The sequence below is a fragment of the Cladophialophora immunda genome (genome assembly GCF_000835495.1).
Source record: "Cladophialophora immunda strain CBS 83496 unplaced genomic scaffold supercont1.2, whole genome shotgun sequence".
NCBI classification, from domain to species: domain Eukaryota; kingdom Fungi; phylum Ascomycota; class Eurotiomycetes; order Chaetothyriales; family Herpotrichiellaceae; genus Cladophialophora; species Cladophialophora immunda.
The window spans coordinates 6,552,124-6,578,713 of NW_015622542.1; the positions used below are offsets into that span (position 1 = coordinate 6,552,124).

The window sequence follows — 26,590 nt, forward strand, 5'->3', positions numbered from 1 at the left end:
CCAGTTGTGATTGATCCTCTACTGGCAGCTCATACCTAGAATCTTGCAGAGTGCTAGCCATGGCGTCGATCCGCAACTCCAGGCTTCTGTTTTTCCTCGATCAGCCGATTTGTTATCGATGTATCCGCAGAAATGCAGGTTTCGGCTTGCGCTGGTCGTCCACATCGACCGAAGCTCCAGCTTCACCTCTGCTGGCCAAAATCAAGAATGACTTGAAGAGTGCCATGCGCGCAAAGGACACATCAAGGTAAGGCAATGCAGTCTATCTCTCACACACAATACCGTCTGCTATACACTCCCTTCCGATGCTTCTAGATGCTGAGACAATAACCCTGAGGTAAGATTAACGGTCCTTCGGGGCACCATCTCCGAGATCAACCAAGCCGCCTCCTCTTCCGCGCCCATAAAGACGGACCTCCAAATTCTCGCTCTACTGCGTAAGCGCAAATCTGCGACAGAGGCAGCGATGAAGGAGGCCGAAGCCGCCAAACGACCGGATCTGGCAGAGAAGCAAGCGAAAGAGATGGAGGTCATTGATGAGTTGGCGGGGAGTGTAAAGCTGATGGATCCCGCAGCTGTCAGATTGGTGGTCCGGGGAAAGATAGAGACGTTGAGGAACACCACGCAGGGGGAGTTGAAGCAAGGGGTTGTAATGAAAGAGCTGTTGAAGCCCGGTGGTGAGTTGGACGGGAAGCCACTGGACAACAAGATATTGGCAGAGTTGGTGCGGGAGGAGCTATTCAGCAACCACAATCCCTCGTGATGAGGGGATGCGTTTGTTCAAGAATAGGCCCGATTTCGGGGTTGCATTACTTTGTATTAATATTCTGGACGAGTGGGATGAGATGGGCCAAAGAGCACCAGAGCTCGCCCTTTCCATTTCTTGAGAGGAGAGCCATTCCTCTGGTTCCCGTATCCCTGCCTTCAAATACATGCGCAACGCCTCTCAGCCGCGATAATATTGCACCTATTCTTACTGCTCGAGACGAGACGCCCCGTGAGTCCGACCCCAGGTCCTCCTGCTTTCCTGCCTGCAAAATCCCGAGCCATCCCTCCCTTGGCGATCGACAATCTTGGGCAACCCCACAAACTTGTTGATCCAGTTGATCACGACGAGATGCCACACGAGACTGTTCTCCGGTTTCAACACCCAGTGATTTTCGTCCGGGAAGCTTAGGAAGCGACTTTCGATACCCTTCATCTGAAGCACGTTGAACGCCGACAGACCCTCGGCCACCGTCAGACGGTAGTCGAGCTCGTTGTGGATCACGAGCATGGGAGTGTCCCAGAACTTGGTGAAGCGGCTGGGATCCCACTTGTCGTAGATTTCTTGCCGCTCCCAGATTGGCCCTCCGAGGTCGTGAACGGGGAAGTATTGCTCCTCGGACGCCAACTGGCCGGTCATACTAAACACTCCGTCGTGGCAGACCAGTGCCTTGAATTTGCGCCCCAGGTCGTGTCCTTGAATCCAGTTCATCATGTAACCCCCATAGCTAGCGCCCAACGCGACTGCTCGCGAGGTGTCAACGAACCCCAAATCGGACTCGATGAATTCGAACCCTTTGACGAGGTCCTCGTAAGGGAGACCACCCCACTGATTTCGGATTGCGTCGGTAAAGTCCTGGCCATAACCCGTAGATCCTGTCGGGTTAGGACAGATGACCACATACCCCTGCTCCGCAAAGACGGCAGGATTCCAGCGTGTCGACCACTGGTCATTCCAGGCACCTTGCGGGCCACCATGGATCAAATATGCAAGGGGATACTTCTGCTCCGCCCGGAAGAACGAAGGCCTCATCATCCAAGCGTGAACAGGATGGTCGTTCGCCCCTTTCCACCATATCGAGGAGACTTGTTCTGGGGATAGACCGAACATGCTTCCATTTTTGCTCAGTGACGAAATGATCACCGGTTGCGTCTCGGCCAGTGGATCGGGATCCACGAGAGTGTATGTGCTGTTGTCAACAAGACTGTTGCTTGAGACGAGCAAGAGATTAGTCTTGGTTGAGATGGGCGCAAAGTCAATGATGTATCCGGTATGGGTCAATTGGCGTGGTCGCCATTCTGGGCCGGGAGTCGCCGTCAAGTCCAGCGCAAAGAGACATCCTCGGCCAGTGTCTTCAGCCTCCATCAACAGCATCTTGCCATCCACAGACCACTTCAACGCAGTGGGGGACTTGTCCCAGCCGCCCTTGCCATCGTCTGTGTGCATGAGCTCGACTGCAGAGACTGACTCGCCCTTCTCAAGCCCACCCAGGCCATGGACAAAGACGGTTCGATTTTTATCACTCTCATAGCCATCGGTGGCCATCTGAAGGAATGCTAGGGATTCCCCGTCGGGTGAAAAGACAGGCGATGAAGCTGCTCCATTCAAACCCGGCGCGTGAAGCTTGTGGAGGCTTGTGGGCTTCAGATCCAAGATATCCTTTTTTGGGAGAAACCAGCAATCGCACTTGGTGTGTGTGGCAGGATTGAGGTGGGCATCCTTGGCCACAATTGTCAGACCTGTGGGACCAATGTCGAAGTGGTCGACTCCGCCAAAGGGTGGGATGGGACATTCTAGGTCAGTACCCAATAACGCGTTTTTGAAGCCTAGCAAGCTGTATCGCCCTTGGCGCGAAGTCACCATGGGTTGCGATTTTTGCAGCAAGGCTATGAAGACGGCGTTGCGCTGCTCGGTGATCCAAGAGTCCCAATGTCGCACAAACAACGAGTCATAGACACGAGCTGACGTGTGGGACTTGGGGACGTCCTTGGGATTGTGCAAGCTGCCATCTGGGTTTGCCTGACCGGCAACGGCAACGGCGACTTTGCCTGGTTCAATGACATAGAGCTTGAGACTGGAGACCGGGCCGGAAATGGTGCCAGCGGTGTAGCATTTTCCAGGAAGAGTGGCATCGGTGACAATCAAGCACGTGTTCCCATTCTCGCACTCCTTCAACCAGACGACCTCGTGGTTGGTACCCAGCCACCTGGGCTCGGTGGCCTTGGGGTCTTTGCTGATGGTGACGGTAGTGCCCTGAGTAAGGTCTAGACAACAGATCTCGCTGGTCCTAGAGTGGGTGTCGAACGAATAGGTAGACTGCGTGAAGAGCGCGAGTTTTCCATCGGGACTCGGGACCGCCGCTGATCTTCTTGGAGCGCTCAGAAGAACCCTAGAATTGTGAATCCGCGTCCCTATGAATTGAGCTGTTTCAAGAGGTGGCTTACTCTGGGTTGTAATGTTTCCGGAGTGTCATGGCTGCGGTGCTTGCAGGCACAACCCGACCACGAACAATCAAGGTAGATGACGTCGCCGAAGAGCTTGGGCCTCAAATATCAGGCAGGCGACCTCTGGCAGGCAATGGAGGAAATCAATCTCGTCGTTGACGCGGTGAGTCTGGCTCAACAAAAAAGAAAAAACGCGGGGAGAGCTAATCAACCCCTGTTGCTATTCTTGCGTCTCACGGGGCAGCAGGCCCGGAGGTCTAGACCGCCACGTGCAGATGCTGGCGCTGAACAGAGCGACATGCTGAGGTCTCCGTTCCACCGCCATGGGCAGCATATATGGCTCAGTATGTCGCCAGAGACTGCGATGAGCGCGTCGACTGATGTCCTGACGTAGGAATGCAAAAGGTTTAAACGCGCAAATCATCCGGGCTCTTGATGGGTGGAAACAACACGGAGACCATCCGAGGGTCGGGAGAAGTAGGAAGCGCCTTCAGACCACCGCAGTCACCACCGAAGTCACGATATGTACTCTCCGGTCTATATTCTTGGTGATGGACAGAGGGAAAACAATCAGTAACATTGATTACACATTGACGAACATCTATCACATAATATACATAACATCTGGCATCGCGGCCAACTCTAGAGGTATCTCATTTTTATGCACAACATCCCGGGGGGCAACGCTGGCGTTGCATCAAACAAGTAAAAAAATCTCTATAGTTCATAGCATGGCCAGCCGGTGAGCCTCTCCAACCATCTCCAGCATACAGTAAACCCAGGTGCCTACAACGCCGAGCTCAACCGAACTTTTGACGAGAGCACTCGCAACCGCACAACGACATTGATCCGGAGGTTTAGGCCACCTGGACTCCAAACTTCCAAACCTGCTGCACAGTCAGATCTCCCTCGAGACCCTCTTCCAGAACCACCAGGTCGGCGTCCATGCCCACCTCTAGCCTTCCTTTGGTGTTCTCCACGTCCTTACCCAGCATCTTGGCCGGAGTGCTGGTCACACACTCCAGCGCCTTGGCCGTTCCGCAGCCTGTCCATCGCTTGAAGTTGTTGACGCAATCGATCAAGTCGACCACGCTGCCGGCGATACGTCCATTGCTTTCCAGCTTCAGCAGCTTGCCTTCCTTGACGAAGCGATCTTCTCCTCGCCACTCGTAGGCGCCGTCAGGACATCCGGCAAACTTCTGCGCATCGGTCACTAGGATTGCACCTTCCGGGTGGGCAGAATAGGCAATCTTGAGGGTCTGCGCCGACAAGTGGATGCCATCGGCGATGAGGCCAAAGTATGGTTGCTTGTATCGAGCTGCCTCGTCTTCTAGCTCCGACATGGACGTGCTGATACTGAGACTGGAGCGAGGGGTTGACCTTCTCGATGACCGCGGAGAGCCTTGTGGTGAAGTCGATGGGCTTGCCGGGCGACTGGTCTTTGGAGTGGCGACAGGGGTTGATGGCGCTGATTGTCCTAGCAGACCAAAAATACCAGGATCCCGATGCCCAAAGGGGCGCATGGCGTTGAAAAGATGCGTGACCATGGAGGCCCCAGCGGCCATAGCAGCCTGCGCCTGTTCGAACGTGGCATCAGAGTGTCCCACGGAAAAGACGATGCCCCGTTTCACGAATTCAGGGATCAGATTGATCATAATCCCCCTCTCGGGAGCGGCGGTGATGTACCTCACATTGCGAAGATTCTCCGCGCCGTAGCATTCCTCGATATCGGCCCAAGAATGCGCCTCCCGTAACACCTCCTTGTTGTGAATTCCATTTCGCACCGGCGAAAGAAAGGGTCCTTCGATGTGTGCCCCAAGACTCTCTGAGCCGTTGCTCGCGTCGCGCGCCTTCCCGGAAGGACCGAGATAAGGTAGCACGGCATGATAACTCTCCGGTGTCGTGCTGATGACGGTCGGGACAAATGAAGTAAGACCAGACTTGATCATCTGCTGAGTCGTGTGTGTCAACTTTGAGGCGAAGTCTGCGTCCGGCGTTGAGAAGTCAAAGTTGTGGGAGCCATTAATCTGAACATCGATAAAGCCCGGGGATAGGATCTTGCCTCGAAGATCCACTGTTCTGTCGGGTCTCAGATGCGAAGAATAGAAGGCTGACTGGGAGCTCAGGATCCGTCCCGTCTCGGACGAGACCCAGAGATCACCAGGCACCAATTCTCCATCTCTGAGAAGATAGCCGTTGGTGAACCTAACAACACGCGGAGATGACGTCGACATGGCGAAAGGGAGGTCGAGGTCAGTCAGCGATAAGCGCAAGGATTGTTACAACACGGGGAGGAGGGGGAAAGAATAAAGGAAGGGACGATTGCTCATAGGGAAGCCCTACAAGAATGAAGAATCAAAAAAGCCCCAGCCCCGGGAGGCAGCAGTATAGACTGAAATAATATGATGGACGAGGGTGGTAGCGGGATAACCACATATTCGCCCCGGGGGTCACGTCATAAGGTTTGTCTGGGAATCTTTTTTCTCTCGCTGTGACAGGCGCATCGAACATTCTACTGGATCCCGCAAGATCCTGACATCCGGGGCACGGCAGGCTGCGGAAATGAGCGCAACAAAGCACCGTTTCGTTGGTAAGGGAAATTCGAGGTGCGAAGGTGAGAGGCCCGTCCAGAAGGGGGACAGGGCGGGCTGCTCTCCTGTCATGTTGCAGTGTCCAAGCACGTTGTAGCCACGACAGCAACACAATTCGGTGGCATCTCTCTGGGCATTTGAGAAGTTTTGCTGGGAGGAAATCGGGCAGTCAGTCCAGACCATCGAGTAATCGAGGTGAGATTGAGATTCAGGGGCTTTCGGCGAGGGATCAGATGGGTAGACAGATGGATGCAACGATGGCTTCGAGGGGGAGGTTTGTGGTTGATGATGAGAATGAGACTGAGAAGGCAGGGTAGCAACGGGCGAGACTTGGTGTATGTAACCCTGAGGCGGAGAGGATGCGACTCTGTTATCGACGTCACGTGCGCTTGGCACTGCGCCCTCGCCCTCACGCCCTCGCACCCTCGCACTCTCGCGGCCTCCCATCTGACAATGTGTGGAGAGACAGCAAGGGACAGATACACACAGCGCAGGCCATGTACTCAAAGACACCTCTCGGAACACGGCTCGCTGGCTGGTGAGAACGACTCCTGAGCAACCGCTACTACCACGACCACTACCACGACTCCATCCTCCCGCCCTATCTCCCCCATCTTTGCCGCAATCATTCCACACCCCTCGCTCGGCCTCCCTCCCTCCTTCCATATGCTCCCTGTCGCTGCATTCTGGAAGGCTACAATGCTACGGCTCTATCTCTCTATCACTCTATCTCTTCGCTGAACCGCTGCCCTGATACCTCCAAGGTAACCATTCGCCTTAGTGTGACTGGTGACACTGTTGGACGGAACTCTACCATTGACCTCGAGACCTGGTTGATACTGTTCTATATTACTTCCTCGTCTCCTCCTCCTCCGTCCGTCCTCCCCCCGTTCCTCCAGCTCTTGTCCACAGGTGCACGCGACCTCATCTGCTCAGACTCGAGTCCATATGAGCCAGACTCCACTAGGAATCTGCCCCGAGACTCCGCAATTGATCTCCGCTCGCCACCTAAAATCGTCCCAACTTTAAATCTTCTGAGCCTCGCCCCGAACCTCCCCAACTCCTTCCTTCCTTGTTCTCTCCCTCTCAGCATTGCTTGATCCCTTTGCAATGTCTGACGTCTCCAACGAAAAGATGGCTACTACGACCGAGAAGTCTGGCACCGACACGCCGCCCGAGATCATCCACGGCGGTGAAGAGACAAAGCCCATGGGGAAGCCATGGATGTACAAGAAACTTAAATTGGGTCCCATCACCATTCCCGCATATGCAACACCTCAATTCCAGATCGTCTTTGTTGCGCTTGTATGTTTCTTGTGCCCGGGTATGTTCAACGCAGTCAACGGTCTGGGCGCCGCTGGTCAAGTCAACGCGCACGACATCAACAACGCCAGCACGGCGATCTACGCCACCTTCTCCGTGGTGGGCTTCTTTGCTGGTAGCATTGCCAACAAGATCGGTCTTCGCTTGACCTTGGGATTTGGTGGTTTCGGATACGCCCTCTACATTGCCTCGATCTTGTCCTACAACCACAACCAGAATGCAGGCTTCCTCATCTTCGCCGGTGCCCTGCTGGGTGTTTGCGCTGGTCTGCTGTGGACTGCCCAAGGTGCCGTGATGATGTCCTACCCGCCCGAGCATGCAAAGGGTCGATACATTGCCGTCTTCTGGATGATATTCAACCTGGGTGCCGTGATCGGTGCTCTGATCCCCCTGGGCCAAAACCTGCATTCCACCGCCAACAAGGTTCAGGATGGAACCTACATTGCCTTCATCGTCCTCATGGCCGTGGGCTTAGTCCTGGCGGGATTCCTCTGCAACCCTTTCCTTGTTCAACGCAGTGACGGATCGCGCGTCATTCTTATGAAGAACCCGACCTGGAAATCCGAGATCAAGGGTATGTTCCAGGTCTTGGTGACCGATTGGTACATCATCTTCCTCTTCCCCATGTTTTTCGCCTCCAACTGGTTCTACACCTACCACTTCCAGGACGTGAACCTGCCCTATTTCAACATCCGCACTCGCTCCTTGAACAATGTCTTGTACTACCTGTCCCAAATCATTGGCGCCTGGATCTTCGGCTTCTTGCTGGACACGACCTACTTCCGCCGCACCACGCGCGCCAAGATCGCCATCGGCGCGCTCTTCGTGCTCACCTTTGTCATCTGGGGCGGTGGCTATGACTTCCAGAAACTATACAACCGCACCGAGACCACTGCCGACGACTATCATAAGCTAGACTTTACCGATCCCGGCTACGTCGGCCCTATGTTCCTGTACATGTTCTACGGAGCTTACGACTCTGTGTGGCAGACCACTTCGTACTGGTAAGTCAAGATCCCGTGAAACCCCCCCCCCCCCTTCTCCCGAAAAGTGAAACAATGAATTTGTCCCGCTAACTGGTTTTGACTCAGGCTTATGGGCGCAATGACCAATAACGGGCGCAAACTCGCCAACTTTACCGGCTTCTACAAAGGCATCCAGTCCGCCGGGTCGGCCATCTCGCCCCAACTCGACGCCAACCTCGTCCCCTTCATGACCCAGTTCGCCGTCAACTGGGGCATGCTCGCGGGCTCTCTCGTCGTCGCAGCCCCCATCATCTGGACCAAGGTCAAGGACACGACCGACATCGACGAGGACCTGAAATTCACCGATGAGACGAGGGAGGACGTCCTGCCCCCGAGCCCCGTCGGACCCATCGTGGGTGCCGAGGGCATGATGGCCGAGAAGGAGGAGAAGATGTAAAAGGCCGGAGGGGTAAATTCTCACGTGGATGTGACGAGTCATCAGGAGGATGAGAACCCCCTTTCTGGCTCTTCCCACGCCGCTCTCTTCAATACAGAAATGTCTTGAGGACGAGAGAAGGGATGGGCATAAAGGGGAGAAAATATTCTATCTAATGGGACCGGCTGTTGTACGAGAAGAGAGTCCTCGAAGGGACTTTGACGTGGTGGTTGGTGATGCTGGTCGTGCTCGTCGACTGTGGATGCGACTAAAGCAGAAATTCCCCTTTTAGCCGCCATTGCCACCATCCTTCCTTGCATATCCGCTCGGAGTCGTGGCTCTCAGCGAAACGGGGCTTATTCTTGGTGTTGAATACCTAGGTATAATGGAGCGAAACCCCCTTTTTTATGATACCAGGCACTGGCAGGGAGGGGAAAGACACATACCCACGACCGACCTTTACATATGTACCCTTAACTCTTATGAATCACAATTACCTTGACGCGAAGGACAGGACCTCTATCTTATTCGGTTCACATGTCATTGTTGCAGGGCAACCCTGACCTAGCAAGTACCTAGGCAGTTGTTTATGCTAGCTGAGACCACCGCCCGAGACCGAATCGACCATAATACCATGAACAAGAAGTCGGATTCAAGTTCGACACCAAAGTAGAGATGGTATGCCCCAGATAAAGAGACAACATTCTAAGACTCCCCGTATGCTTGACCTCAGACATGGCAACGCTTGTTCAAGCCTTCAGTTCTCTCATGCCGACCTTCAAGCCTAAGTCTTCAGTGCTTCGATTCAATGCCCTTGCGTTGCCAGTCTGCCAGTCTTCGCATGACAGTACCGAAATCCAGGGATTCGCCCCCGTTCTCGTCATCAACAACATCGTCTTCAGCCTCCAACGAATCTTTCTTCAAACGCTTCCTCAGACCGGCGAGCACCTCCATTTGCATGTCAAGTGCAACCATTGCACGTCGCTTACGCTCCCCTCCCGCCGTACCCGCCGTGTCTGACGCATCAGCTGATTCCCCTTCGCACTCTTCTACCTTCTTGATGGCGTCCTTGAGAGCGTCCTTGACCGATGCCAGGGTCCTCTTATCCTTTGCCTCCTGTGCTCGCTCTTTGAACTCCCGCATTCCCTTGGCGAGCGTTTCCTCGTCGAGAACGATGCGCTCGCCGGGTTGCAACGAATGCTCTTTGGAGATCTCGTCCTGGAGTTCCAACAGGACATCGAGATGTTGATGAGAGTCCAACCATGCTGCCGCCACCAATTGGGAGACAAGGTCGGAAAGTCGTCGTGCAGACAGATCAGACGCAGGATCTGATGCTCGCATGCGCATCGTGTCAACTTCAATGGCCTTGCGGTACAATGCTCGTAGCAACTCACCGAGAAGCCCAACAGATTCTCTTTCTAGCCCTTTCGATTCTGAAGACTTCTGTGTCGCGGGGAGCCATGTCAACTTCAACCGTTGAGCGTTTCAACTCGAACTTCAGAGATAAGAGAAAGGATCGACGAGAGGTAATAAAGACGGAGATGAAAGAGAAAATCCCAGGTGGAAACGAGGGTCGACGAAGGAAAGCTGAGATGTCTTTCAGACCCTCCGTGCCTTCCTCGCTGGGTCTGGCACTGCCGGCAGGCGCGACTTCGACCAGCGGTTCGCCATCGAAGGTAGCGAGCGAGTTGGTTCTGCAATGCTCCCTTAATACTCACTTGGCCGATTCCTGGGGAGTCTGGTGCTCTGCAAAAGACAATTAATTTATTTCTACAGGCACATAGTAAACAAGGTTGTACAGTCGCGCCACTTGCAACGGCGCCAGTGTCCACATTGTCGAAGCATCACACGGCATGGCTCAGGAGTCTCACTCATCCTCTTTCTGCCTCTGCTCCTCCTTGCTTCGTCGGGTGGCCAGGGCGACCTGTTCCGCCACACCGCCTGCTTCTCCCAGGCTTGCAGGCTTCATCTCTCTTATCAACCTCTCGTCGACGTTCTCGCCCACAGACAGTCCCAATGCCGCGCTGGTGCCCAGTGATGGGAGGGACTCGGATTCCAGCTGCGCGTCGGCCTGGCGTGAAGGCGTGTTTGTGCCCGCTGAAGAATGCGAGAGTGGTTCCAGCTCGCCTGGTTCCGCTGAGAAAGGCCCCTGCGGATCGGTAATAATATGCCCGTACTTGCTCGCAGAAGCTGATGATCCATCATCCTCCCTCTCCTTTCCTTTCTTGGGCTTGCTGAGCTTCGTACTGTGCGGGCTCTCTGTGAGAGGGCCATCTGTGAGCTTCGCCGTTGTCGCTCCCTCATCGGCCGAGTCGACGTCGAAGTCGATGTTGAACATTCGATCGAGTTCTCCTCGATATTTTGCTCTCCGCAACTCCTCGCGCAACCCACCATCACCCTCCTCTTCGTCTTCCTCATCACCATCCTCGCTTCCATCGAAGAACCGATCACTCCATCTTGCGCTGTCCTGCCTGACAAGCCTGGACAACGCTGCCTTGCTGGAGTTCATGCCGCTGTAGCTGCTCTCCCCTGTGGCACTAACCCGGGACACCAGCTCTGCAACGTCGTCTCGAGCCTCGCGGATCTCGGATTCGGTACGCTTCGAGGAACGTCGGGTGGGAGTGACCTGCTTGTCGCGATCACGCACCTTCCATGCCGTGTGTAACTTTTGTAGATCCGCGTGTATTTCCGCAACCTCAGTCGGGCTCGCCTCTGTGACTCTGACATTATCAGTAGTCTTCGCCCTATTTTCGACGTCATCACCATCTCCTTGGACATCTTTCTCCTCAGGTAAGTCTCGCTGGCCCCTAACGCTCTCCCCTCCCCTCTCTTCACCCGAAACAAGTTCGTCTCGTTCCATGGCTCTTTCCACATTTTCTTCGTCTTCGTCTCTAGTCCTCGCCGCTGCCGTGTACCCGAAATGTGTATCACACATATGTCGCACAACTGGCCACCCGTACGCATTGGCAAACATCCGGCGGACTACCATGTTGTTGTGCGCATCAGGTTCCAGCCGCACCAGGACCTTACGCCATGATAGATCTTTATGGTAAGCACGGGCGATTTTCTCCTCAATCTTCATGGCACCGACTTCTTGAGCCTGAGATTGTTGCGGTATCTGAGTTGTATTCGTTGGCGTATCCGTGGAGTGCCCTGAGGCAGGGCGGCCGGGGTCAGAGGGCGAAGCTGGTGTGGACGGGAGGTGAGAAGTTGATGATTGAGACCCGAGGGTCGATGCGGAGCGTCTGATCCCAAAAGTCCGCTGCCGTTTCGCTGGCGGAGGAGGAATATCTTGTGGGTGGTACACACGGTCATGGAAGATCGTCCTCGGCCTGGCAGCAGGGTCAAGGATGAAGTCCTTAGGAGGTAGCGGTGGGTTAAGGAGATCTCCAGCCGACTCGAAAAAGGTTGTTTTCGGAGGCGTTTCGACGTCTCCAGTGCCACCATCTTGGGAGCTGTTGGTGTATAGTGATGCGCCCCGGACGGGTCCCCTCACGGCATTGCCGTTGCTTTCTGCTTCGGGGATTTCTCGCGAGGCTTCACCAGGGTCTTGCTGTTCTTGTTGATGATACATCGTTTGCCCTCGCCGATAAATTTTCTGTGTCTTCCTCGGGCTCTTGGGCGGACTGCCCGGTGGTGACTTTCGCTGTCCGGCATGTGGCTTGAAGAAGTTCAACAGTTCCGTCCACAAGTTCGGTGCAGGTGTCGGCCTCACTTCTGCTGGGTTTGTCGAACGTTCCGAAGATAGACTCTGCTTCTTCTCCAGGAATTGACTCTCTTCGGGTTCTGTTGCCCTCTGGTCGTGGTCAAAGCCTTCGCTTGTCTCTGCTTGTGGGACTTTCGATTCAGGATCTGGGGACGATTGGCCGGACTTGTGGCCGCTCACATCTTCGCCGCTGTCGCTAAACAAATTGTTCCAGGTCAGCGCCTTTCTAGGGTCGCTGGCATTCTGGCCCGTCATTTCAGCCCAGCCCCATCCCACCATCGTCCCGACCAGACCGCTTTCGCGCCTGGCTTTTTCCACGCGACCCAGGCCTCGCCAGTCCAAGAACAGCAAGCAGGACGTTCTCAGTGGCACAATCCCGTCATTGACCACGTTCGAATAGACGGTGCGATTTCGGAACTTCTTCAACGCCACATGCGCCGGACCGGTTGGGAGAATTCTCAGCAAAGGCTTCGCTCCAGGATCAGACTCCTTCCCTGGGCCGCCTTTGTGAGATTCGTTCGTAAACCCGGCCACGACGGCTCCCCAGCCGCTCTTCGCCAACGTAGGCGGCCTCCATGTCAGACCCAGGTCCTGGCCTGTCCTCCCAACCAAACCAAAATCCAGCGCAAACTTCACATATATGGGATTTTCATTGCTTAATCCCAGAAACGGCGAAGCCATCGCGACAAAGTTGATTGGTTTGATCAGATTGAAGAATTCGGGAGAGTGCTTCTGGATGTACGCGATGGCGTATGTCTGTATTAACCCGCCCAGACTGTGACTGATGAAACTTATGGATGTGATGCGGTAGGGGAGATTATGGGCTCGGTGGTTTTCGTCTTTGATAATGCTGCTGTTTTTGTGGGCCGGTTGCGTGCTACCTTGGTCCTGCGGGCTTGGTTTGTTCGACAACGATGAGGCCAGCGACTGGGAGAGGGACTTTCCCATGGACGATTTCACCGGCAAGTAGGGTTGGTCCGGGTAGGTTATGGAGAGGACGTATTTGGCGAAACGCTTGCCGAGATACTGGATCCCCCTTTCGGTCTTCATGGTGTTGCCGGTGAACCCTCGCACGTAGATTTCTTCTTCGTCTTCCTCATCATCTTCCTCCTCACCCTCGGCGGGATTGGAGCCAGCGGCTTCATGGGGAACATCACCGGCAACCGTAATGTCCGGCATGGATTTTGATCGCTGTCCCAGAGCATCTCTTCCAAATTCATTCTCCCGCGTCACACGTCGTGCCCGTACCTCGGCTCGTCTTCTTTTTGCGTCCTCCCTCGCCTGCCTCGCGGCCGTATCGATGCTCTCCTTCATGAACAGCATGTCTGCACCCACATTACTGTGAATACCGTGGGTGAGAAGGACCAGGTGGATCTTTTTCTGCTTCCTTTGCGTTTTCTCCGGTTTCGCGTTGGCATCTCTCCTGTCGCCGTGTTGGGGCCCTTGTTCCACTCTGACTCTGGCTTGTCCGTCGGCTTCTGTCTCCCACTCAGGAAATGGAGGGGTATTCCAGAGGCTGTGGGTGTCATCCACCACCAATCTGACCGCCTTGGAGAAGACGCCCTTCGGGTGCTGCGGGGTGTTCGCTTTTTGCGACCGAGCAAGTTGGTGATCCTCGAGTCGTCCTGGTGCACCGTGGCCCGATCCGATGACACCGTGGAATCCGAGTTCCACAGACTTCTCGTCGCGTCCAACGAGGACCTCATAGTCGACGCTAGCGGTCTTTGAAAAGATGACTTGCGAAGCAATCTCGATGATCCAGGTGAAGCTCTTTCTCTCGTGTCCCCCTCTGTCTCCCCATCTCCCATCTATACTCTGTCTCTGAGCATCTTCTCTCACATGTTCGGGGACCGTGAGTCTCGCATTCCACTGTCCACCGGCCTTCAACTGCGGTTCAAAGTCCGGAACCCCTTCCGAATTGGAAGCCTCGTGTTTCTTGTATGGATCAAACGTGGAGGGGTAGCAAGCCACGTATAGGGTATAAGGTCCATGTAAGTATGCGGCGCGAAGAGGCGCGGCGACCGTGTTCTTTATCTTCACGTGCAACTGCGTAGGGGGCGGAAGGATGCGGTCGAGGCTAGGAGTGTAGGTTATGGTATATCTGCAAAGCCACATGTTAGTCTCCAGGCATGCGAACTAGGGAGATGAAATCGTACCTTACGACCTCACCGACCTTGACAGCGCCGGTCTGATGGAGCAGGAGCATGGTTTTGGAGGGAGAGTCTACATGCCGCGATCTGCACTAACACACTGTTCAAGCACGAGAGATTTGCATGCGTTTTGAACCATTCTTTGGCGGCTTGGATGGGACGGATATCGGTGTGGAACAGGATGGGCAGTCTCAGCTGCATGACTTTTGATGACTGAGACTCCGTAAAGCTATCCCTTGACTCACCATTACGTCCATGGCATGGAAGAAGTACTGGGTACAAGGTGTAGGCTGGCTAAGGAGGCCTTCCATACAATCGGGATGCAATCGGTATGACATAACTTTATGGAGCATGGCACAACATGGGGCTGCAATTATTCTTCGGTGCAACGATGCACAGTTGGAGTCACGCGCCCGCGCTCGCGTGCCGCCGGATGGGGCCAAGATATCTCGGTATCTGCATAGGTAAGGTAATGAGCTCAATGAGGTCTGAGCGTAATATTATCATTGCCGAACGCAGCAGATTGCGTATTTGTTGAAACAACAGCCCTCCACCGAAGGACAACCTCCCTGGACCATTCTGTGTTTTATAGGGAGAAGAGCTTCGGCTCCAGCGGATCACCCGCTCACCCATACAGCTAACAGTGTGGATGGTTACATGCCGGGAAGGGTTTCTTCGGTGGTAATCAGTCTACGTTAGGAGGAAGTCTCCTTTATGCTCCAAGTTTTGTTCTCAAGTACATTCATGGCCCTGGCCGCCCGTGTATCGTGTAACCCAAAAACATATACAAATGCTGCTCGGCGACCTCAAGCATAGATCTCGCTGCGTGCTCTAGAAATCACAGTCTCGCCTTGAGCATCTCGTGAGGTGTAATCAGAGGGTCGTAGGCTCGGATTCCGAGAGTATCCTGGGGGACGGTCGACGTATGGTACCGCAAACCAGAGGTGTCGACCATATCGGGCGTGAGGTCCTCCACCTTGGAAGCACCAATAAGCCTCATGTTCATAACCATCTCGTCTTTCAGCAGCTGCATGGCACGATCCACACCGGGCAGTCCATAAGCCGACATCGCGAAGAGGAATGGTCGGCCGATGCCTACACCTTTGGCACCCAGACACAAAGCTTTGATAATGTCGGTTGCTCGGCGGACACCTCCATCAATGAAGATCTCGAGCTTATCCTGCAAGCCCCTCTCACGCAGAACGGGCATGACCTCAGCGAGGACTTCGACGCCAGAGCGGGCGAAGTCAAGCTGGCGACCTCCGTGATTGGAAAGGACAACACCGTGGACGCCCGCCTCAATGGCCTTGAGGACATCCTCTACCCGCTGGACACCTTTGAGAATGATGGGCATCTTGGTGATGCTCAAGAACCAGGGAATGTCTTTCCAGCTCAGGCTAGGGTCGATGAAGCTCGAGATGGCTCGGGCGGCACCTTGTGATCGATCAACGTTCTCCCCGCTCTTTTTTTGGACGTTGGAGCCGGTGTCGTCAAACTTGCTGCGCATATCCTTCTCTCGTCTGCCCAATTGGGGAGCATCGACCGTGATGAAGAGGCCTTTACAGCCTCGTGCTTCTGCGTGTTGAACTATTTTCTTGGTGATCTCTCGGTCTTTGTTGACGTACAGCTGAAGCCATTGACATTGGTCACCTTCCCGAGCATCGCAGATTTCGTCGAAACTGCAAGAAGCCAAGGTTGGAATCATTTGGATCACGTTGTGCTTCTTTGCTCCTCTTGTGAGGACAACCTCTCCCTCGGGATTACCCAACTTCCCCAGCGCAGTGGCGGTGACGTAGAAGGGAATGTCGCATTTTGTCCCGAGCATGGTAGTGCTGATGTCCACCTCCTCCACGTCAATCAGTACCCTCGGTCTGAACCAGATCTTATGGAAGGCGGAGTGGTTTTCTCTCATAGTGATCTCGTCGTCCGCACCAGAGCTGTAGTATGCCCAGGCCGGCCTCTTCATCACCTGTCTTGCGACACTCTCAAAATCCATGAGATTGTAGCATGCGTCAAGAGGCGGCATGTTCTTGATCCGCTCTTGTCTTGCCTTCTCCTCGGGACTTTCTTCCTTTTCTTCCTGTTGGACAGTTTCCATGTTCACGGGACCCAAGTGTTTCTCGCGAGGCAGATACTTGTCCAACGTATCGGGGGGATGGATGGGGTCGAATTCCTCAGTAGCATCTTTGCCAGCGTACTTGAGGATGATCTTGGAACCGCCAGGGTGCTCTAACAGAGGTTAGCCAGTCGTCGAAGAATTCTGGAGGTGGTGGCTGCAAACCTGGTAGAAACTCTGTCACATCATAGGCTTTTCCATGGACAATAACCCAACATGACTCCTTGGAGTTGTGTTTGGCCACTTCTTCTCCAGTGAGGGTGCCCACGTCGGGTCTTTCGCCTTCGTCATGATTCATCTTGAACGGGGTTGATCGGAGAGCAAAGACTGTCTCTCGGGGTCGGGGTCAGAGGGAGGGGATTCCAGAGGACGAGGTGCAGATGGACAGAAGAAGACTATGGCAAACGCAACCACGACAAGGAGGCCGAAGAGGAGTATAAATGCTGGAGCAAAGCTTTGGAATTGAAGAGACTGTCCACGGACAAATTTCCTGGGGAAGGTGTAATGATCAGCCATCTTGCCGGCGATTGGTGAGGAATGCTATCAACAGAGCTCTGGAAGCCATTCTGGGAGGCGAGGCGGGGACAAGATCGATCTGTGTAATGACGGTGTTCCCGCCGCCTCTGGGGCTGCCCTCGTTTGGGGGTCGCAGGGGCCCGTTGTCCGGGTATATTGCCTTGTATGGCTGGGGAATGAAGAAGTGCCGGTGCCCGCAGAGACGATCGCACACCGGGCTTCAAACCATCCACCCAAGTGGATAGTCGCTGTGTGGAGGAGGCGGTGATTGGTCTTCGTCCCTATTGAACTTTTCTGTGTCTCTGTTTGCTAAGAGAAAGCGTCCATTGGCCAGGAACAACGGGCGCGAGTCTTGTCGTCCCCCGCAAAATCCAAACCATCGCTCGTCCTTCCAACATGGGCCTGCGCCATGTTGTTGCGATCCCCAGATTTCGACAGCCACATACCTCCTCAATGCCACCATCGCCACCACCACCAGCACGACAGGATAGACAGTCCGCTCCTTGGCACTGCCCTCCTCTCGCGTCACGCTTCAGGGCGGTTGTCATCGGTGCAGGGGTCTCCTCCCACTGCTGCAACAAGACATCATGCTGTACCCTTTACTCCTCCCAGGATGCTGTCACTGTTTTGCTTGGGTGCGACGATCCCTTGACTGGCCACCCCAGTCCAGAAGCTTCGCACTGGGCAATGATGAACTCGTGGACGGGTTCAAATAATGCAACCCTCCTTGACTGGAGGGGTTTGTCTTAAACCTGCGCGATCCCCCAGTCTGGTTGCTCTCCCTTTCTGTATCTCTTCCCTCGATTTGGCCTTGTCTGCTACCAAAGATGGCGGAACCCACTGAAAAGGAAATCGTTTCACACGATGAATCTGCGTCTTCGCGGTACGATGCCTCTGGCACGAACCGCGACATCGATCCCGAGAAACTCAACGACCCCAGAATGCAGAAATTGGCTGGTGAAATTACATATGAGGATGAGACAGATCCAGTGAACAGGCAGCACAACCCGCTTGCTCAAAAACTGCGGTCGCGCCATATGCAGATGATTGCAATCGGTAAGGCTTCTTCTGCACACCATCCAAAAGCTTGTCCATGCTAAGACTCGATACAAGGCGGCTCGATCGGTGCGGGTCTATTCGTCGGTTCTGGCAGTGCGCTGCATAAAGGCGGCCCTGGAAGTGTGCTGCTCGGCTTCATCATCATCGGCTTCATGTTGCTCTGCACGATGCAGGCGCTCGGTGAATTGGCTAGTAAGTGCCCGAAATGCCGTCTCGCGTCTTGTATGTTCTTGCTGACGAAGCTGAATAGTTCTGTATCCTGTCAACGGCGCTTTTTATACCTACATTGTTCGATTCGTCGACCCCTCCCTCGGTTTCGCGGTCGGTTGGGTAAGTGCCCCCTATGATCTGTAACTAGGTCGAATGCTCTGAAATATTGACCGCCATCCAGGATTACGCCATTGGCTGGCTGACCGTCTTGCCCTTCGAACTTACCGCGGCGTCAATCACGATTGAATATTGGAGAGACGACATCCACGTCAGCGTCTGGATCACCGTGTTCTTGGTCTTTCTCTGTCTGGTCCAGATCTTCGGCGTCCTCGGCTACGGTGAGGTGGAATTTGTGCTGGCGATGATTAAAATCACCGCTTGCGTAGGTTTCATCATCTTCGGGATTGTGGTTGATTGTGGCGGCGTCTCTTCCGATGACCGTGGCTATATTGGTGCTCGCTATTGGCACAACCCTGGCGCTTTTCAGAATGGATTCAAAGGCTTCTGCACGTATGTCTTTTGTCGACTGTTCCAATCAGAATCAAGCTGACGGTTCAGTGTCTTTGTCACGGCGGCCTTCGCCTTCGGTGGAACCGAGCTTGTCGGATTGGCGGCCGCCGAAGCTGCTGATCCTCATCGCTCCCTGCCCAAAGCGACCCGGCAAGTATTCTGGCGGATTGCGACATTCTACGTCCTTTCCCTTTTCATCGTCGGTCTCATCGTCCCGTCTGACAGCCCCGACCTTCTGGGAGCCAGCGGTGCCAATACGAAAGCCTCTCCTTTTGTCCTGGCTATCAAGTACGCCGGTGTCAAGGGGTTGCCATCCGTCATGAATGCGGTCATTACCATTTCTGTCATTAGTGTCGCTAATAGCTGTACTTATGGCTCCTCGCGCACCATGCAGGCTCTCGCAGCGAGAGGAATGGGGCCGAAGTTTTTGATGTATGTCGACAGGCAGGGGAGACCACTGTGGTGTGTCGTGATCCAGCTCCTATTCGGCTGCCTCGCGTACATTGGTGAGGCTAATGCTTCGGACACGATCTTCACCTGGCTGCTCTCGCTGTCTGGGCTGAGCTTTTTCTTCCTGTGGATGAGCATCAATCTCGCACATATTCGTGAGTCCATTCCCTTTTGCCCTTGTTTGAGGATGACCGCCGTGCTAACAACCTCCAGGGTTCCGACACGGATGGTAATATTCAGGATCCAGCCCTCGTCTGTGATGAGAAGCTAACTTTTGGTGCTAGGTATGCCCACGGCTTCACCAAACATCAACTACCCTATCAAGCCGCTTTCGGCATCTGGGGATCTTATATTGGAGTCTCCTTGAACGTCTTGGCCATCATCGCGACATTCTACACATCGCTGTTCCCGCTGGGATCCAGCCCTGACGCCGAGGTGTTTTTTGAGAATTTCCTCGCTGCGCCGATCGTCATCGCCTTATATATCGGGTGGAAACTCTGGTCTCGCGACTGGAAGCTCTTCATTCGTGCCAGCGAGATGGATGTCACGATGGGTATTAGGAGAGGAAGCTTGGAGATTGCGGCGGAGAAAGGGCGAAGTGGGTGGAAAAAGGCACTCCGGGTGTTTATTTGAAGTCTGAGCGAGTTCTGGTGAGCCTACCGTGAGCGTGGCCGAGCAACTCCCTGAGTCTCCCTAAGCGCGAGGTAAGGGAACCTGAGTTGGCTCCCTTCGCTCGACTACCTAGATGACTCGAGAACGAAAAACCTGATTGCCATCCATATATCGCTTGATCCTCGAGGGGTGAGCGAAGGCTGCTTTAACCTGAACCTGGCAGCCTCCCTGTCCTTACCTGGTTGCCTCAATTTCCTTGTACCGTAACCTTGGCCCGGGCGAGCGATCAACTTCACGTTTATCACGGCGCAACCTGGAACATGAGGAATCTCTACCGTTAGGGTGCAATTATGACGTGCGGGCATCGCGATTTACATGGGGATTGTGCCTGGCCAAGTCGACATCTTGTACTGTAGCATGTCCTTACTAGGTATATCATAGGAATTGCTCGAGCATCAACGCCAACCCGTGGCTCCGTTCTCTGGTATATCCCTTGCGAGTACTTGGTTACTTATCAGCACAGTAGCCACTTCCCAACCTCTCTGGATAATGGCGAAGCTGTCAGAAGTTTCTGGAACGGGGACAAACGCTTCAGCTATACAAGTCCATCACGTGCTACAAGGCTGTTCTCCCCTTTTCGGTTTTCTTCTTCCCTCTACAAACTTCACGGGGTTTTGCCGACCCTCCGACATGACAACGCGTCCTCATCTTACTATGTGCACGATCCGCAGGTTCGGAGTCCCGTAAGAGTTTTCTCGCTTCCTTATTCAAACCCCCCAATCACTTTGACGCCCGGATTTCGACCCCAACGTTCATTCGACCTTGACGTCGGACGTCGATGTATGCCAGAAGTTAGGCCGGCTACCACGGGGCATGTGCATGCTGGACAACATTGCTTGATAGGTGCTGATATTACCCTGTGTCAGCAACAGTGCTGCATAAGCTGGGCTATCCTAAAAGACCAATAGCCATGCCTGCCCTAGCTCCCTATTTACAGTCGCCCAGTCAGCTATCCCTCGTCTCACGCGAGAAGGGTCAAATACGAGTCCAGTCAGTCACCCCATTCCTCGACTAATGAAAGAGAGGCCGGGAACATAGCCTGTGGAGAACATGCGAAGAAGGGACTTCTGCTTCGTAAGTGGGCACGACTATAGTATCTCTTTTCACGCCCATCCATCTCGGAATGCTTCTTGCCCTCCGACTCCCAGAGGAGATTGCCACCAACCACAGTCTCGACGGGGTTCACACTTCGCAAAAGTTCAACGCGCCTCAGGCGTCTCTGGCGAAGTGCTTTGTTGTAAAAAAGGCAGTGCCTGGAATAAGAGCCGTCGTCGTGCAAAGTGGCCGGCGAATGGCCTAACTTCAGATTCTTCCTCCGTCAGGCCCCTGTGTGTTTGTCATACGCCATAACCTAGACGTGCTGCTGCTTGAGAGGCAGGTCTATAAGCGACGGAAACGACCCCTTCTCGGAACGTTCCTTCTGGGTGGTATTGTACACGAGGAGGAGCTGAAGCGGCCATACCCCAATCAAAGCAATGTAAGATTGCGCGACGCGCTCCTGGAGGCAGCTCGTATAAGGCACAGAGGGCAGCCCACTCCGATTCTATCACGAAGACGTTTGAACGCAGAGATTGAAATCGTCAATTGAGATTCTCCTCGCCTTTCCCACACCTGGGTTGCTAGCTCGGCCCCTTAACACGCCGTCGACAACCATGACGTGCACGGATCGGTGGTGCAACCCCCAGGGCGTGCACTTCGTGGGCTCCGTCCCGCTGCCGACGACACGCGACGTCTTCACACTCCTCGGGTCGACCGTCCCATCACACATCCGACGGATCCCAGACGGCGAGCCCGCGGCGCGGGGGACCTTCGTGCAGTTCCAGCGCGAGCTCTTCTTGCCGTACCCGCAGCTCGTGAACACGCGGCACAACCCGACGGCCAGCTCGGGCCAGCCGCTCGACGACGTCGACGAGGTGACGCGGTACCTGGCGCGGCTGGAGACGGGCTACGACGCGGCGGCGATCGAGTCGTACGCGACGTTTGCAGAGATGCGTCGGGAAGGGGTGATCCCGCAGCGCGGCGTCAAGTTCCAGGTCTGCATCCCGACGCCCATCAACGCGCTGACCTCGGCCGTGGCCCAGAACTACAAGGCCTTCGTCGAGCCGCACTACACGGCGGCCCTGGTGCGCGCGCTCGAGAGGATCCAGGCCGCGATCCCGCACGACGATCTCGCGGTGCAGATCGACTGCGCGCACGACTTCGCCGTGCTGGAGGAGACGTGGAAGCGGCTGCCCGGGATGGAGCGGTCCAAGCCGTGGTGGTGCGACGTCGACGACGACGCCGTTGGCGACGACAATGTCGACATCCCCCACGACGCCGTCTTCCGCGGCGTGGTCGACCGGGTCGTCTCCTTCGCCGGCGCGGACCACATCGCCGCCGACGTCGAGCTGGGCCTGCACTTCTGCTACGGCGACTTCGGGCACCGGCACTTCATCGAGCCGCGGGACATGGGCGTCATGGCGCGCGCCGCGGCCGCCATCCTGCCCCGCCTCGGCCGCCGCGTCGACTACATCCACATGCCCGTGCCCCGGACGCGGGACGACGCGGCGTACTTCGCGCCGCTGCGCGCGCTGCTCCCGCTGCTGAGCGCGCAGGCCACGGTCTTGTACCTCGGCCTGGTCCGCGAGGGCGACGAGGAGGGCACGAGGCGGCGCATCGAGACGGCGCGCCAGGTCATCGACGGCGTCGTAGTTGGCGGGAGCAGTGGCAGTGGGAGTGGGAGCAGCGGGAGCGATGTCAGCGACGACACCGTGCGGGGACCCATCACATGGGGCATCGCCACCGAGTGCGGCATGGGGAGGATGAAGGTGGAGGACGTGCCGGGGACGTTGGAGCTGATGAGGAAGCTCGCAAGCCCGATACGCTGAAATGTAACGAGGGCAGGAGGAGAACAAAGAAGCTGAAGGTACGTAATTGCGTGGAAAGGTGAAATAGCAAGAATGGATTGTGTGAGGACGTATCTAGGAGGCTCTATACACCGCTATAGAGGCTGCTATACGCTGTATACAGTCAGGGTATAATACATATCCATTATATTATATGTCTGACACCAGATCAGTCACATCAGCCAAGGTTGAACTGTTCCAAAACAACAATCCAATAAATTTATACATACAGCTCATCAAGCAAAGCAGCAAAGAGGAGAAACAGGATTATCTACACTACCAATTCTACATAGTACAACCACATCGACCCAGAAGACGTTCGTCCTGCTTGGTCTCTTTTCTTTTCCCAGCCATCCCAACAAACTCCCAACGGCAGCCGCATGACCTGCAATATCGTAGTTCTCCCCAAGGTCCTTCATCACGAGAGACGCATATCGACAGCGACCCTCTCTCGTCAAGGGGACGGGTGTGTAACTGGACAAGCTCTAGCCTCGCCCGTCGACCAGACCACCGATTATTAATTTTTCGTATCCACATCTCGATTTTCAAAAGAGATCTCCCCTCTAGAAAGCCTCTTCAACTGGACAGTCGACGCTCTCGTGCCCGTCGCGCTCACATAGCGCACACCACTTCTCCGGGTCTATGACTCCCGTCGTCCGCCCTGCCAACATGCCCGCCTGTGCACCTGTGCCTTCGATGAGTTTCGCTGGAGCGGGAGCTGAAGCCGTCGTGGGCGTAGAGGTCGTGGGCATGGGAGGATTCGACATCTTCGCGGTGGGTGATTCGGCTGCTTCTAGCAGCGCAATCGGCGGAGAGGGCAGGTCTTCTGTAGGGGGCGGGTTGGGATGCACGTCAGACGGCGAGGTTATGGTGTTGTTCGTCGATTTCCGACTCATAAGGGGAGCAGGTCGATCTGGATCCCGTGGTCCTGCCATCACTGCCAGCATCTGTTCACCATTGTCGACGTCGCCTTCAACGTCTCGCCGATTCCCCTCAGGCACACCGTGGTCATCCATACCAGACGGTTCGACGTCTGTTGTAATCTTCTTGCCCGGGCCAAACATGTTACCACAGGTCAGAATATCATGCCCGCCTTCTTCGCAGATCTCGCACCATAACACGGCGCTTTCAGAAGTAGAGACATCTGTGACCCCATCATCGGACCTTTCGCGTTCCCGGATGCCAGCGTCATAATCGTGACGTGTCCTTACCGGCGATGCTCCCCCGGAGGAAGCATCATGCCAGGCTTCCTGACCCGTAGTCTGACTGTCGTGACGCTCATGCCCACTTGCTCCGTTTCGCTTCACCGGCCCGAGCACAACCGTCCGCTGACTTCCTATAGTACCGGTACTGAGATGCTTGCGGTCCAGTTCCTCGCTGTTTCCTCTCGAGTGCCCTGTACGCATACCCGTGTGGATGCCAAATGCAGCCCCGCCCATAGGCATGGGAAACTTTGAAAGTGTGACGCTGTTCCGCAACTGTCTGACTTCCTGCACAAGTTCTTCTTCATGAGCACTCTTTTGCTGCAAGAGAACTTCAAGATCGCGGATTTGTTGCTGGAGGGCATCCTCTCCACCATCGCCAACAGGCGACGAGTCTTTCCGTTGATGTCCGTTCGCGATCGTGATGCCGTTGGGTCTCTTGGGGCTGTTGGCGTTCAGATTTTGGATGATGGCCTTCAATCCCCTTATCTCATCATCCTTTGCGGTTAACTGTGCTTCGAGTTCTTGCACTTTGGAGGAAGACGAGTAGCCGCCACCACCATTCAACTGCTCTTCGGTCTTCATTCTCTCCTTCTCCCTCCTTAACTCGCTTCTCGATCTCTCGACCTCGCCTCTCAAAAATTCAACCTCTCCCCGCGCCTCAGCCTCGCCTCGTCGAGCATCCTCGAGCCCTTCTTCAAGCTCTTGCACAAGTTCTTCCAACTGCTTAAGTTGCTGTGCGACGGTCTCGACGTCCTCACTTCGATCCTGGAGATTTCTCACTTCCTCCAACAATTCATCTACTCTCTTCTCGTAGACACGTTCGGTTTCGGTGCTCGCCATCTCCAACGTATCGATCGTAGAGCGGAAATCCGCACGGTTGGCGTCAAATTCCGCCGTGAGCATTTTGATCCTGTCATTCTTCTCCCGCAGGGCTTCCCTCAGGGAAACGACATCACGAGGGAGGTCGTCGTCACCGTCCTCTCGGCTTCTTTTATCGGCCTGCTGGTCTTCTTCCAGTCCAGGTAGCAGTTTTTGTATCTCGTTGAAATTGCGTTCCATCTCGGCAAAACTTGTGCCTTGTTCATTTAATTGGCGTTTCGCGTTCTCTAGTTCTTCATTCAGTTCGCGGATTTTCGTCTCATACTTTTCCACGTTAGTTTCGGTTGTCTTTCTGCTGAAATTGGGCGTCGGCGTCGGCGTGGATTCCGCCTCCTGCTCAGGGATTTCATCAAAACTTGATTCAGGGCCTAATGACGGGCTTGCGGATGCAGTCGAGCTGCCCTGTCTCAAACTCTGGCTAAAGTTGTTGACGCCGCGTTGCTGGCCTGGTTTGGCATAAGGCCCGCCTGGCCCTCCTCCGTTTGTGCTCTTTGCGAGACCAATACCGCTGGGCCGCGTCTTCGGCGTGGCCAGCGTTCTGGGCGTAGGGGTATTGACTTTTCGCAACGGACTCGAGGGCCGAGGAAGGGATTCCCTTCTCAAAGGTGGTTTGAGCGCCGGGCTGGCGGCGCCCGATGGTCTCATTGCGCCAGGACCCATCGATTGACTGAAGGAGGGTTTTGCAATACCTGTCGTCACACCAGGCGTTCTCCCGCCCTGATTAAAGCTGGCAAGTCTGTTGGTGGGTGTGCCGGGACCAGGACTCGCTCTTACACCACTGAGACCCAGTCCTGGTCCTGCACTGCCAGCACTGCCCGGTTTCTTGACGGCCTTCTCCAAAGGCAGAAATATGCCCGAGCCTGGGATTGTGGTTCTGAAGTAGTATTTTCCATCCACCTCGCCAGAATTCTTGCCGCGAGGCGCATACTCTGTCGCGAGTTGTACGCCCGCAAATATTCCCTTTTTCCCCGTGACCGGGCCGATGAATTTGACGATGCCGTGCATGTCACCGGGGACCATGACCGTGTCCCCGACGTTGACGGTCGCCATGGCGGGCAGAGGAGGCTATCCGGGGCAAGTGGAATCGGGGTCGAGGCAAACGCCAGGGCGGACGGAAATGATCAGGTCCGCTGATTGCTCTTGTCTCGAAGTTTCGCAGGGTTGAGCGGCGATTTAAGCCACGTTGGATGTTGCAGTGTCCATTGAAGGAAGAACTTGAGGAAGATATTCGGCAAGATCTGCAGACTCGCCGGAACTTGTGGGGGAATAACCTTGCGGTGACAGGAATGAGGGAGTCCAGCAGGAGACGAGACAACCCGATCTTGTCAGATGTAGGCGACGCCGATAGCCAGTATCGACCGTGGCGATTATTCAAGATATGGTGGCCTCGGGCGCAGAGAGGGAGAAGGACAGGGAAAGGGGAGGCAGGACGAGCGTCGGTATCGCAGCGAGTGGTGACGGCCGGTTGCACGGGTGAAGACTGAGAGATAAACAAAAGACGTAGCAGCAGGAACCAAGCATAGTTTTGGGTCGTGCCGAATCGCAGGTCAAGAATAAGCTGAAGCTGTGTTGTTTATGGATGGTGAATGGCCATGGCGACCCGACATGGGGGCTTTTCTCGCAGGGTAGTGAGGGTGCGCAGGCGAGGAAACGAGGGCACCACAGGGGACCAACTGGCGAAGAAATTGTCTGATTTGCTTAGCGAAT

The 26,590-nt window shown here is 55.0% G+C and overlaps 8 protein-coding genes across 8 annotated transcripts; 3 read left to right on the forward strand and 5 right to left on the reverse strand.

Moving 5' to 3' along the window:
* The first annotated feature begins 15 nt into the window (after positions 1–15).
* Positions 16–968, forward strand: PV07_04454 (uncharacterized protein). Its single transcript, XM_016391258.1, has 2 exons — positions 16–247; positions 343–968. The coding sequence occupies exons 1-2, from the start codon at positions 60–62 to the stop codon at positions 761–763; spliced, it is 609 nt and encodes a 202-aa protein (XP_016253160.1). The 5' UTR covers positions 16–59; the 3' UTR covers positions 764–968.
* Positions 794–3,598, reverse strand: PV07_04455 (uncharacterized protein). The gene is made up of 2 exons (XM_016391259.1): positions 3,211–3,598; positions 794–3,155 (listed from the first exon to the last, which is right to left on the reverse strand). Exons 1-2 carry the CDS (start codon positions 3,237–3,239, stop codon positions 974–976), a joined length of 2,211 nt encoding a protein of 736 aa, XP_016253161.1. The 5' UTR covers positions 3,240–3,598; the 3' UTR covers positions 794–973.
* A 168-nt stretch (positions 3,599–3,766) lies between these two features.
* On the reverse strand, positions 3,767–6,069 carry PV07_04456 (uncharacterized protein). Its single transcript, XM_016391260.1, has one exon. The coding sequence runs from the start codon at positions 5,442–5,444 to the stop codon at positions 4,068–4,070; it is 1,377 nt and encodes a 458-aa protein (XP_016253162.1). The 5' UTR covers positions 5,445–6,069; the 3' UTR covers positions 3,767–4,067.
* On the forward strand, positions 3,802–9,126 carry PV07_04457 (uncharacterized protein). Its single transcript, XM_016391261.1, has 2 exons — positions 3,802–8,128; positions 8,216–9,126. The coding sequence occupies exons 1-2, from the start codon at positions 6,912–6,914 to the stop codon at positions 8,544–8,546; spliced, it is 1,548 nt and encodes a 515-aa protein (XP_016253163.1). The 5' UTR covers positions 3,802–6,911; the 3' UTR covers positions 8,547–9,126.
* A 1,141-nt stretch (positions 9,127–10,267) lies between these two features.
* On the reverse strand, positions 10,268–14,722 carry PV07_04458 (uncharacterized protein). The gene is made up of 2 exons (XM_016391262.1): positions 14,388–14,722; positions 10,268–14,332 (listed from the first exon to the last, which is right to left on the reverse strand). Exons 1-2 carry the CDS (start codon positions 14,435–14,437, stop codon positions 10,393–10,395), a joined length of 3,990 nt encoding a protein of 1,329 aa, XP_016253164.1. The 5' UTR covers positions 14,438–14,722; the 3' UTR covers positions 10,268–10,392.
* A 124-nt stretch (positions 14,723–14,846) lies between these two features.
* On the reverse strand, positions 14,847–17,055 carry PV07_04459 (uncharacterized protein). The gene is made up of 2 exons (XM_016391263.1): positions 16,663–17,055; positions 14,847–16,610 (listed from the first exon to the last, which is right to left on the reverse strand). Exons 1-2 carry the CDS (start codon positions 16,793–16,795, stop codon positions 15,220–15,222), a joined length of 1,524 nt encoding a protein of 507 aa, XP_016253165.1. The 5' UTR covers positions 16,796–17,055; the 3' UTR covers positions 14,847–15,219.
* A 383-nt stretch (positions 17,056–17,438) lies between these two features.
* Positions 17,439–20,021, forward strand: PV07_04460 (uncharacterized protein). Its single transcript, XM_016391264.1, has 7 exons — positions 17,439–18,069; positions 18,127–18,264; positions 18,323–18,402; positions 18,464–18,792; positions 18,841–19,397; positions 19,456–19,471; positions 19,527–20,021. Exons 1-7 carry the CDS (start codon positions 17,841–17,843, stop codon positions 19,873–19,875), a joined length of 1,698 nt encoding a protein of 565 aa, XP_016253166.1. The 5' UTR covers positions 17,439–17,840; the 3' UTR covers positions 19,876–20,021.
* A 2,918-nt stretch (positions 20,022–22,939) lies between these two features.
* On the reverse strand, positions 22,940–26,533 carry PV07_04461 (uncharacterized protein). The gene has a single exon (XM_016391265.1). It carries the CDS (start codon positions 25,931–25,933, stop codon positions 23,363–23,365), a length of 2,571 nt encoding a protein of 856 aa, XP_016253167.1. The 5' UTR covers positions 25,934–26,533; the 3' UTR covers positions 22,940–23,362.
* Positions 26,534–26,590: the final 57 nt, after the last annotated feature.

Excerpts from the sequence above, each read along its gene's own strand:
- PV07_04455 (XM_016391259.1), bottom strand. The coding sequence starts at position 3,239 with ATGACACTCCGGAAACATTACAACCCAGA. Across the intron at positions 3,156-3,210 it reads CGGAAACATTACAACCCAGA|GGTTCTTCTGAGCGCTCCAA; the intron begins GTAAGCCACCTC and ends TCACAATTCTAG.
- PV07_04461 (XM_016391265.1), bottom strand. The coding sequence starts at position 25,933 with ATGGCGACCGTCAACGTCGGGGACACGGTCATGGTCCCCGGTGACATG.
- PV07_04457 (XM_016391261.1), top strand. The coding sequence starts at position 6,912 with ATGTCTGACGTCTCCAACGAAAAGATGGCTACTACGACCGAGAAGTCT. Across the intron at positions 8,129-8,215 it reads TGGCAGACCACTTCGTACTG|GCTTATGGGCGCAATGACCA; the intron begins GTAAGTCAAGAT and ends GTTTTGACTCAG.
- PV07_04459 (XM_016391263.1), bottom strand. The coding sequence starts at position 16,795 with ATGAATCATGACGAAGGCGAAAGACCCGACGTGGGCACCCTCACTGGA. Across the intron at positions 16,611-16,662 it reads TGTGACAGAGTTTCTACCAG|AGCACCCTGGCGGTTCCAAG; the intron begins GTTTGCAGCCAC and ends AACCTCTGTTAG.
- PV07_04458 (XM_016391262.1), bottom strand. The coding sequence starts at position 14,437 with ATGCTCCTGCTCCATCAGACCGGCGCTGTCAAGGTCGGTGAGGTCGTA. Across the intron at positions 14,333-14,387 it reads AAGGTCGGTGAGGTCGTAAG|ATATACCATAACCTACACTC; the intron begins GTACGATTTCAT and ends GTGGCTTTGCAG.
- PV07_04454 (XM_016391258.1), top strand. The coding sequence starts at position 60 with ATGGCGTCGATCCGCAACTCCAGGCTTCTGTTTTTCCTCGATCAGCCG. Across the intron at positions 248-342 it reads CGCGCAAAGGACACATCAAG|ATTAACGGTCCTTCGGGGCA; the intron begins GTAAGGCAATGC and ends CCCTGAGGTAAG.
- PV07_04460 (XM_016391264.1), top strand. The coding sequence starts at position 17,841 with ATGGCGGAACCCACTGAAAAGGAAATCGTTTCACACGATGAATCTGCG. Across the intron at positions 18,265-18,322 it reads GGCGCTCGGTGAATTGGCTA|TTCTGTATCCTGTCAACGGC; the intron begins GTAAGTGCCCGA and ends GAAGCTGAATAG. Across the intron at positions 18,793-18,840 it reads GGATTCAAAGGCTTCTGCAC|TGTCTTTGTCACGGCGGCCT; the intron begins GTATGTCTTTTG and ends CTGACGGTTCAG.
- PV07_04456 (XM_016391260.1), bottom strand. The coding sequence starts at position 5,444 with ATGTCGACGTCATCTCCGCGTGTTGTTAGGTTCACCAACGGCTATCTT.